The following is a 12165-nucleotide window of genomic DNA, read 5'->3' as shown; positions in this document are numbered from 1 at the left end:
ATGCCTTCATTATGTCAAAGAGGCAATATTTTTCTTGAGAGCTAAACCATCTGATGGTAAGGTAGTTAAAAATCTACCTCTCCAGTGTAAAAAAAAAAAAAAAACAAGTTGCGTATGAATCGCACATACTTAATCAAAACTGTTAACAAGAGAAATAAAGTTACTTCAACTTTGTCATGTGAAAATCTTATCAAGATATAAAAGGAACTGTATTATTGTATTAATTAGGTGTTTATTAATAAACACCTGGAGATTTAAATGTGTAACTCATAATCATTGTTGAGTTATTTTCTTGAATTCTAAGCCACAAATAGCAGGCAAGGTGGTGTTTTTCTTAATTTTTTTGTGTATAACTGCTGGGATCTCATCATATAACTCTATAGGAAATGTTTGCTGATGAGTTTTCTGTTTTGCTTTGTTTTTTGAAGGGAATATAACTGCATTAAAAAGGAAAAAAAAATCCCCTGCTGTAAATTCCTAAAAGGGGGAAAAATGCTAATTAAATGCTAATCTTCTATACAAAGGCCTTGATTATTAAAAGTGAGAGGCTCATTGTTTCTCCTTTTTATTGACTGAAAACTCTTGACCAACAGTATAGGGAAGTACTTCTGAAACACATTTTTTAAAAGTTTTTTCTCTTTTTTAAAAAAACAAGAATTTCCTGAAAGAACTGTAACTTTTTTTCTTTTTTCACACATTATTCCCTTCTGAGACACCCTGGAAAACATGAAGTAGGGTTCTATGAACATACTCTCATGTTACATGCAACAGGGCATCACTGTACAAGACCTGGAAAGAGTATGAAGAAATTTTCATGGGTAGGATAGAGATAAGTAACTACAAACAGAAGTATTCTAAAGCATAATAGAATGTTGCTGCTTAAAAGGAGACATAACCAACCCAGTTTAGCAGATAACAGGTTTACTTGAAATAGCAAGTACGGAACGCACTGGAACTATATTATCCTTTCCTATATAAAACTGAGATGAAAGGAAAGAATGCAACAGTCACTGAGATAGAAGCTAACATAGAACAGGACTTTCTTTTTATTGTATTGTTTTAAGACTTTCTATTTTAAAGGCTGCAGAGACATGACTAAAATATAGAGCAAGCTGGGAAACAGCTGTTTGGATTTTCCATCTCACTAACTCTGGCAAGGAAGTGATCTGGGCCTTTGGGTGTTTTTTTCTTTATAACATATTCAAATTAAACAATGGCTTAGGATAGAGGTATATTTTTATGATAGTATTTCCCAACATACAGTCAAATATAATTACTTAAATAGCCCTCCAACATAATACTGGGACATGCCTTTTTATTTTCTCCAACTTGTTATTGATTAGAAAACTCATTTTTTTCTGCTCAACTAACAAGATTCAAGACTAAGGCCCACAATGTTATTTATGTAGACTTTTTGTTTCTGTTTTGATCTTATATTTGCTTATTCATGTAATATTAAACATAGGTCTTTGAATTAATAACCATTTATTAAGTACCTACTACTTTCTAGGCATTATATATAATGGTGATAGACACAGTGTTTGTCCTGAAGTTGCTCACAGCCTAGAGCGGGTGGCAGGCTTGTGCTCCATTAAAGTACTAAGTTATATGTACTAAAAGTGTATTAAGTAACATGGTAAAGGAGAAGACTACATACTCTGGCAATGTAAGAGGCTCACCTTATTCAGATAGGAACTGCTTTCCAGAGAAATGATGTTAAGCTAGGTTTTGAAAGAGTCATACCCATTTTCCAGAAATGGAAATAAATGGAATGTAGATGAAATAAGAGACTCATATTGAGAAGAACCTTGAGATGACATGTAGATGAGTTTGGGTTTTATGCAGAATGCAATGGTAAACCACTGAAAATTTTAAACAAAAGAGAGATAAAATCAGGTATGCATTTTAGAGAAATCACTTTAATGACCTTGCGGAAGAGAGATAAAGTGGGACTGAAGGCAGGGAGATAAGAAAGGATATTGAAATAATATAAGCTAGAAAACAAAAGTGTTGCTCTTAAGGCACATGGATGGAAGACAGCATGGTACACTTGCTAAAAGCCAGCACTTTGGCTAACAGACTTGGGGCTCAAGCACATCTAATACCTTGTGTGATGTTTGGATGGCCAAAAATTAATACTGAACAGTCTTATTCAGTTAAAACAAAAATAAACCCAACCAGATTAATTGAGTTTAGGGGTGGGTGTGTGACAGGAAGTCATTGAAGAACTGGCTACACTTGCCATTTCTCTAATAAGCCTTCTTTCTCTCGTCTGTTTGTAGCTTTGCTCTTTGCATCTACTCCATTCTCTTTTCTCTTTCAATTCCTCTCTCTGGTTACTCAATTTATACATCCTCATAATGTATGCTTGCCTATGGCCATCATGGCTCTTCAAGCCTCATACTATATAATTAATAGTCATTTCTTTCTGCCGAGTGGGAATGTCTCTCAATATTCCCTGGGTCACATTCCCAAGAAAGAAGAATGAATGGCTCTGCTCATCTCTGCTCATCTGCCTAAACTATGATCCATAACTCTGCAGAATTTTGACTGGCTTTAGACTTGGATGGTAATATATAGAGAAGATACAGAGAATAGTGGGGCCTACTTCAGAGCTTGGACCAAAACAATTACCTAAGAAGGAATAATTGAAAAGTTTACCTATATCAGTGACAATAAGAATAGACTGCAGGGGAGAGGTTCAAGGAAAAGTTTAGAAATCAAAGCAGCTGAATGTAATGATCCATCAGATATGAAACATAATAAACAGGGAGGCTTCAGATGTGATGCATTGGGTAATTAGCAGGCCGTCTACCCAAATAGGGAAAATAGGAAGAAAGGTCCTTTGATGAGTTCAAATTTGAACTTGTGGGTCAACTTTGTAGAAAATCCCAGTAGGTAGCTATATATACTGTTTGGCTTTCAAGAGCTATTTGGATTAGAGATAGCCATTTATGACCACTCTCTTTTTTGGCTTCTAAGGTTTTCTTTTAGTCTTCCTCCCTGCCTCTTCTACATCTTTTGCATTTGCCTACTCTTCTCTCCTCCCTTGTGATCTCTTTGAGGGCCATATATTTCTAGAAGCCTAGTTCTGGTTCCTCTTCATCTTCTCTATATATTCTTCCCTGGATAATTTCTTCAAATCCTAAAGTAGTAAATACCATATTTATGCTTGTTACTTACAAACTGTTATCTTCAAACTCACATATCCAGTTGCTTACTTCACATCTCAAACTCTTGATTTGAATCCCATACACTCCATACACCCCGGTCTTCTTTGGCTTATTTTATATCATTATTATTCTCTTGTTTACAAAAGTCAGAACTTAAAGATTATTCTTGATACTATCTTTTTTTTTTTTTAATTCTCCACAGCCAGCCCACAAGCAATGTGTATCAATTCCATCTCCAAAATGTGTCATGACTCCATTTTCTTCCTTCCATCATTATTGCTGTCACCTTGTTACAGGCTATTGGCAAAGAATTTTTTAATTTAACTTTTCAGTGGCTTCCTATTTCACTTAGAATAAAGTTTAGATTTTGACAAAGACCACATGATCCTTACCTCTGTCCTTAGCACACTCCTACAACGTTGTGTTGAGCTCTCTAACAAGGTTCTTCCCATTAGGGCATGTTTCCTTGGTGTTTCTACCCCTTCAAACCAAATTCACTGTGTTGGCTTTTTGGAATTATGTAAGTTACAACTCACATGTCATCTGAATAAGGGATCTTTCCTGTGTCTAGTATAAGCAACCCCCCCACCCAATCCCATCACTTTTACATTAATGTTTTTGCTTTTTTTGGTATCTTTACAATACTTTTCTCTCTGAAATCCTTTGTTTCCTTGTTTAAGGTCAATTTTCCCATACCTCTTCACTAGAATTTAAGCTCCAAGAGGCAGAGATGTTGCCCTTCTTATTCACTGCTACATCTCCAGTGCCTAACATGTTGCCTAGTAAGTGTACTAAGTTGTCGATGAATGATTCAATTAATTAATTCTTGCAAAAGACCATTGACGGGTCTTCTCCTTTCCATTCTTCTCTATATAGTCCATTTTCCACAAAAGTCAAAAAATTCTGTTTTGAAAATATAAAACAGATCAGATGCCCCATTAATTTAATCTCTGATGGTTTCCCATGCACTCAAAATAAGACCGAAACCCACCACATACATTTTCAGTACCACTCTCAAGAAGAGTGATTCATTACACTCCACTGATCTTTTCATTTTTAATCATACCAAACTCCTTTGCTTGGGATACTGTTCCTGACATTCATTGCATAGGTATCCTCTTCTTCTCTTTCTTTAAATTTTGGTTTCAGTGTTATTTCTTCAGAGAGGCTTTCCTGATCTCCTTACTTAAAGGAATTTCCCCCTTGGGATTTCTTTGTTCTCAGCCCCTGATATGTTTCCTTTGTAGCATTCAGTAGTTTTTCAATTACTACAATTATATTTTTGTATATTTGGTTTTCATCTGCCTAATCCACTGGAATGCAGGATGATCAGTATAGTGATCAGGTCTGTCTTGTTCTCTGTAGTATCCTTAGTACCTAACATGATAATTGGGACACTGAAGGTACTCAATAAATGTTGTTTTTTAAAAATGGTATCAAATGGTAGTAGAAGCTCTTGAAGTAAATAAGATTACTCCTGTTACAAACTAGAGCCACCTAACTAAATCTAGCCTGAAAACATGATATTTTTGCTTTGTGTTGTGTTGTGTTAGGCAGGAACCATGGTTTTAATCTTTTTTTCCTTAAAGTATAACATGAATGCTGCAGGCCTCATCTAGGGGTAGTACTGAAATGTGCTATCAAGTAAGGCTTACATCTATGAGAAAGAACAAGGATACTTTGTCAGATATTAATAGATATTAACTGTTTTACTTCACCAGATGTTAACCCCAGAAGGAGTTAGTAATAAGAGATACTAATTGCAAAAAGATTGGAAGGACCAGGGGAAGAAGACTTCAGGTGTGGGGTTGAGGGGAGATGGATATTTAGGGCAAATGTGACTTTTATGGAAGTGTCTCAATATTTGAACAGCCCACCCACTCCAGTCCTATAATCTCTAACTTGGCCCTTGTAAGGATTTAAATTTGGGACCCCCACCCTTACCACCTACCTCCTGATTTAGGATAAGAAGAGAGGAGGTCAGAGAACAAAGCCCTAGGAAATGTCAACATTTAAGAACTGGGGGGGGGGGGGAAATAAGCCCAGAATGAAGCAGCTGGAGAAAAAAAGATCCCCCCCCGACCCCCAAAAATGGGTTTCTAGCAGCTTAGAGAGAGAAGTGCTTTAAGTGGGCAACTGTGTCAATAGATAAGGGTAGAGAATTATTTCCTTGAAAGACATTACTGACTCCAGAACAAAAGTTTTGAGTGGACAGTAGGTGGTAAATCAACTTTCAGTGGGGTGAGGAATGGTTATAGGCTACTTGAGAGACATACCGAAGAGGGGAGTGGTATGCACAGTCTGCCAGAGGAAGTGTGTTGTCTGTAGATAATTTCAAAACAGCAGTATAACTGACTAAAGTTTGTCTTCTTTTTTAATATCGCCATGCTCTAGCAATTCCAAACAAGGTTAGGGTTAAAATTCTCCTCCCTTAGTTTACCATTCTTATTAAAGAGAGTGATAGTATAACAGCTAAAAGAGGGCATAGGGTCAAAGGAGGATGACTTTCTAAAATTAAAGGAACTTGTGAATGTTTATAATAATAGGAAAGGATCAGCCTAGAGGATGTGTTTCAATAGAGTAGTGGTTATAATCAGTAAAGCAATCTGAGGGTATACAGAATGCACAAAACACAGTAATGATTTAGCCTTAAATAAAAATAGCACATCTAATTCCTAGAGGAAAAATCCTGATTCTTGATTCAGAATTGTATTATGGCAAGTTGTAGATCTTTTTTATTTCTTAAATTAATTCACAAATTCTAATTATATTATTAAATAGTTACTCATTTTTCCACTTTTGAAGATAATCTTTCAACAATAATGTCCGTATTCCGAATGTGACTACTACTTATTTATGGATTTCATGTAAAATAGCTTTAAATGCCTTGTATTAATAGATATATTCTAATTTCTGACATTAAATTATTGTATTCTGCATTTGCACTTACTTCATACAGGTAACAAATACTGGGTGTTTAAAGATACAACTCTTCAACCTGGTTATCCTCATGACTTGATTACTCTTGGAAGTGGAATTCCTCCGCATGGTATTGATTCAGCAATTTGGTGGGAAGATGTTGGGAAAACCTATTTCTTCAAGGGGGACAGGTCAGTACACATTTCACATGTGGAAAATAGTTAACTAATGTTTAGCGAAGTTAATATTTCCACTCTATAATAGACATGTACTGTGTTAAGAAGGTGTGTGAATAAAAAGATAAGAATTAATGAGAAAAAAATATTTTTAATGTATTTTAAAATAATATTCAAGATAATCTTCCTGTAATATGCCTAAATAATATGACCTTCTTATGAATGTATATGTTCTTCCTCTTCTGCATAAGCTTAACATGATTATAAATCTGTGTAGGCAGTGTATATGTAATCTTGCAATGCATTTTCTTGTCATTTTACTTAACTTTATTTAAAAAGCACATTTTCACACAAGCTTTTTTTGTTTTGTTTTCATATTGAAAGTTAAATTTTTATACTTTGCACACTGTTAATTATAAACATTTTCAAACAATTTCAGTTTAGTCATGAGTTCTGTTTCTTAAGAAGCTAATTATTTAGGTACCAACAAACAAGTGTTATGAACTAGCCAAACAATCACTTAGCTTAAAGTGTAATATCCCTTCCCTGCAGCTCTCTTTCATTTCATTTCCTTTCCTTTTCTTTCATTTTTTTAATGACACTGGTAAAAATTAAGTGAACTGTTAGTCTTATGACTTGCAGTATCTACTAGGCTCCACTCCTGTGTACCTTTGATATAAATTACAGATAAAATGTAACATAAAGTCTGTACTTTTTATTAATTTAAATTAATATTAGTAGAAAAAGTAATAGAGATGAAAAATAAATTTTTAATTACCATATTACTAGATGACAATAGAATTTTTATTGGTATGTAGAAGAACTTAAGTATGCATTTTACTGTATTTTATAGTAAATTAAAAATACATACCCTTACACATAAACACACATATGAACAACAGGCTTTAATGCCCATCCAGCTAGTACTGAGTTTGCCGTATAATCTTGGCATAATATAACTTTATAAAATGTCTCCAACTTTAGGAGAAAAATATGTAAGGATATAAACTTTATTTTACAGTTTACCATTTTTTAATTACAAGTGATTTCAAACATTGAGCTTTATCTGTGAACAAAAAACTCCTATAATTTTTCTCCATGGATAAGAATGTAGACCTTTCAATTTGTTCTGTTGCTAGCTTTCTATATATTTGATTTGTTTATACTTCTATAGCAAAATGTTTTAATGCACTATCATGAAACTAAAATGCTAAATGATTACAAAATCACAAAACAAAAAAGGTCTATCAAACAAAGATTTTATTAAAGGAGAAGATGCTACTTATAGCCACAAAAAGTGTATGATTCTCAGCAAGACAGAAGTGTAATAGAGTATGAAAGAAGAATGAAGAAATTGATGGGCACAGCATGGTAACCACTAATGAAAATAAATCTACAGACTTATAACATATTCTTTAAAATAACAACCCTGAAGATTGTTAGAGTTTAAGTCCCCAGCAGATTTAATTGCTTGAATGTACTCTTTCAGGACCAGGTTCAATAAGGAGTTTTTTGTTGTTTGGGGTTGGTTGGTTGGTTGGTTGGTTTTTGGAGAAATGTGTAGAAACAAAAGGCTGATTAAACACACTTCTGCAGGACAGAACATGAAGCTTAGCCTTAATGCAACAGTTTTCACAGGATTTCACAGATGGTAATAAAAACTGCCATTCTATTATCAGATAGCCTATTTTTTTCACACATGCAGGTATTACTTTTAAAATGTTTCTAATATAAAATTTAGCACTTATTGAAAAATTTAAGTTTAGAAACTAAATGTGCACTGCCTCAAATCAGTGAAATCAGTGAAGGTTAGATACCAAATTCATACTAGAATAAAGGCAAAAGTAAATGGGAAAAGGAGTTTTAGTTCATTTGTTTCCTGCTTGAGAAGCTACATGCAAATATAACAAAATATATAGAAGAAATACTTTAAGCTCTGCCTAAATAATTGGTTTATAGGTTTAAAAACATTTAAAAGCTGGAATCCAGTTAATTTCCATGTGTGTGATCTTATGTAAGATTTCATAAGTCACAAATGTTTTGTAACATTTATGCAGATTACTTCATATTCACATAATTCTATAATTCCAAAATCAAAATTTATCAATATATTCATTCTAGATTGAAAGTATATGGACAAGACATTAAACTTCCTAACTGAAACATATAAACAACAATTTGGTTGTCACTTTTATTTATGAATTCAGCGAGTCTTTCTTCCTTATTGATATTGTATATTTTTAATACTTATCCATTTTTAATGTTTTACTTATTTTCTATGTAAATTTTTGAGAGAAAATATTGAAAATTGTTTTGTCCTTACTTACTTCTTATTCTCCCACTTCAATCTTTCTGCTTAAGAAGGGTAGTGGGGCAGGGAGGGGGGGAGTGGGTGTTGATTAATAGGTTTCCATTTCTCTAAGGCTAAGAGCAGAGAGGGTTTTAGAGATAATCTAGTCCAGGTGTAAAAAGCTCAATTGCTTTAAAGGGTCAGGCAAATAAGGAATATACTACTGGGTACAGCAATAGTATGTAAGGCAGTGATAGGGAGTGATGGGTACTGTAGTGAGCTGGAAAGTACAAATACACTAGAAAAGCACTCAAAACCAGAATCATTTATTTAATTTGCTAGACAAACAAAGCACAGCTTTAAATTAGATTTGGTCCAAGTGCTACCATATGTCAGCTCTGAATCTTGTTCACATCCTACCCAGTGTGTAGACACACTCAATTATACTTTACAGGAATTCATCCTACTCTAGCCCAACCGCCCGTGGTGACAGTATGAATCTGAGACAGCCTTTTCCATTCAATAGCTCTAATTACTACTTTCTTAGGATTTCTATAGTAGTTCTGGCATAGCCCTCATTCGTTTATTCAAAAAAATATTTTGAGCACATATGATGTGACCTGTGCGAGAAAGGACCACAATTCTGCTCCCATGGCAGTTAATTTCTAGTAAAGGAGACAACAGTAAACAAGTAAATGAACCTGAAACTTTAATGTTGAGAAATGCTACAAAGAAATAAAGCAAAGTGATAATGTGATAGAGACTCATGGGTGGTAAGGAACAGTTAGAAAATAAGTATGGAAGTCAGAGAAGGCCTCACTTATGAAGGGGACACTAGAGTGGGTACTTGAATGGATGAAGTTTCAGCCACATGAAGGTGTTTGGAACAATATGTTGTAAGCAGACGACACAGTAGTGCAAAAGCAATAATACTGGAAAGTTTAACTCAGTTAAAACACTGTGGCTAGAGAATAGCAAGTTAAGTGGTAAAGATAGTCAAATAGGTCAGCAGGGACCAGATTATATGGGGCCCTATAGACCATAGCAAAGATTTTGGATTTTATTCTAAGTACAATGAAAAGGCATTAGAGGATTTTCAACAGGAAAGGGAAATGATCTGATGTGTATTCACAAACATCACTATGGCTTCTCTGTGAAGAATGGGCTTCAGGAGTGGAAGCAAAGAGGGTAACTGGCAGGTTGTTGGAGTAGTACAGGGGGATATGATGCTGGTAGTGGAGATAGAGCAAAAAGGGTGGGTACAGGATATATTTTGAATGTAATCAGAACAAGTTTTGTTATGCCTTGGATCTTAGGGGTGAGCCAAAAGAAAATTAAAGATAAATTTTAGGTTTTTCACCTGAAAAATTGAGTAGATGGTGCCATTTCCGGAGATAGGGCAGACAGAGAAGGAATATTGGGGAAAAGAGATTAAAAGATTGAAATGTTCATATTTAGATTGAGATGCCTGTTTTACACACCACTGGAGAAATCAAGTAGGTACTTGGATAATTGAGTTTGCTTCTAAGTGGAAAGATCAGTCTGAGGTACACAGTGGAAAATTATTGACATAATTTGTATTAAAAGCAGGGGCCTACCTCAAATCTCCTAAGTATAGAGATAACTAAAGAAAAACAGTTGAAATGATGCCTCTTTAAATAGATCTGTAAGTCAGATGAAAATTTCCACTATTTCACTATTTTCATGTACCCTGGAACTCGGTTCCTCAGATTCCTACTTGCCCTTTTCTTAATACACTATAATTTGATACTTGGATACATTTTGGATTCTCATAGCATTTAACTCTAAAATGCTATGTTTCTAAATCATCTCTCAGCATCTTCTCACAAATGTATACAGGACTCTATTGCCATACTTCATTCCAAGCTTAACTTTTAAGAATTTTAAGATATTTTTAATGAAAGACAAAATTTAGATCCACTTTGGTTCTTACTATTATTACCACTAATAGTCAAACAGAAAAACATACTTATTTCCTCCAGCTTAACTTGTGTGTTTATGAAGTAATTACTCAATATGTGTTTTTAAAATCATCCAACACAGTATAAATTAATATTTCCAATTCTGTTACATGTTTAAGAATGTTTCTGAAAAGTGGGATTTTTGTATAACTCTTTGGGTATGAAAAAAATAAGTGGTCCTATATTTTGTGTAACTTAACAGAAACAAGTAGTACAGAAATGAGACAAAGTAGGATGAAGAAATGGCTGGGTCCCGTGAAATTACCCTCGGAGCCACTTTTTGTTCAGTTTGAATTCAGTATCCAGCAACATCCCATTAAAGTATGGCATTCTAGAATTTTCTATACCATTTTTTTTTCTTAGAGAAAGCATTTCTTAGCAGAGAAAGCATTTAACAAAATGTTGTATACCATTACATTGACAGTTCTGGTCTCTTATGGATATGACCCATGATCAAGTTAAAAAAAGGATGAATGAATCTCATTTCTAATTATAATTTATTTTGAAGCATTGATTCACAATGCTTTTCTCAAAGAATCAGCAATTTAAAGTCATAATTCTACAGTAGAGATAACGGATATATCAGAAGAAAAAGAACTTAAAATAGCTTTTATCATTTGCTGACCCTCCTGCCAAAATTCCAGTTTTTTTTCCATATAATACATAAGTTGTAACCCCCCAAATGGTTCATTTACACAGGTTTCATCTGAATATGTTAATATGCTTCTCGATGAACCCATAAGCTCATTTTTCAAGGAGAAAAAAAATCAGTCGGATGAACTTTTTGTTTACACTGAAATATGTTCAAATATGTTGGAAATTAAAATGCAAACCTGTATTTATGAATAAGCCTCAGCACCTCTTATAAGGCAGCTCTGAATATATTTAGATGATTCTAATCACATTCAAGTTTACTGGATATATATCAGAGCTGCCACACAGCAGATAACCTGAGGGTCCAAGCCTATGTTGAGTGTTTCAAAAATTGTGAAGTGATCCCAAATTATAGTTTTGCATTATTTTGCTAGTGATGAAAGAGAAATATTCTGATAAATTCATACCAGAATTATGTTCCCACAAGAGAGTGTAATAAAATTCACATTCCATTTCTATTTTCTTGAAATGTGATCTCTATGAATCTTATGTGCCTGGCTCAAAAAAGTATTGATGGGTCAATGGATCTATGAATGAACAGAAGGAGAAAAGAAGGAAAATTATACTCAAGCAATGTATCTTAAGAGCTTGAGAGACAGCATGGAGAGAGTAAGAATGCTCTGCCAAGGGAAACAATAACAGTAATATGTTAAACTATGAATCTAATAACATTAGAATCTCAACTCTGCAACATTTCTAAAGAGCAAATGTGACCAAATCGTTATCTTTTAATGCTCTAGCATTGACTGAGCTGAGTGACCATACATACTAAATCTATGTTTAGGACATCATTATAGAAAACACTGTAATATGCAATAAAAAAAGATTGCTGAATGATTTAAATGAAATAAAATAAAACAATGTATGTGTATAAATTTACTTTATAGCTACAAAAACCTGCATAAATTATTGGTATTGTTACAAGAACACTGTTACAACTACTTCTCAGAGAACAATCCTGGTTTCTAAGT

General features: G+C 33.9%; 1 protein-coding gene across 1 annotated transcript in view; it reads left to right on the top strand.

The window, feature by feature from the left end:
- MMP16 (matrix metallopeptidase 16) overlaps window positions 1-12165 on the top strand; it is a 281580-nt gene that overhangs the window by 258881 nt on the left and 10534 nt on the right. Inside the window, exon 8 of the mRNA XM_040625800.1 lies at window positions 6133-6283. Coding sequence (XP_040481734.1) covers window positions 6133-6283 — 151 coding nt within the window. The remainder of the gene's footprint in view (window positions 1-6132; window positions 6284-12165) is intronic.

Source organism: Ursus maritimus, unplaced genomic scaffold (genome assembly GCF_017311325.1).
Source record: "Ursus maritimus isolate PB19 unplaced genomic scaffold, ASM1731132v1 scaffold_9, whole genome shotgun sequence".
Lineage (NCBI taxonomy): Eukaryota > Metazoa > Chordata > Mammalia > Carnivora > Ursidae > Ursus > Ursus maritimus.
The sequence above is the reverse complement of the archived record's forward strand: the minus strand, read 5'-3'. Positions and strand labels throughout refer to the sequence as shown.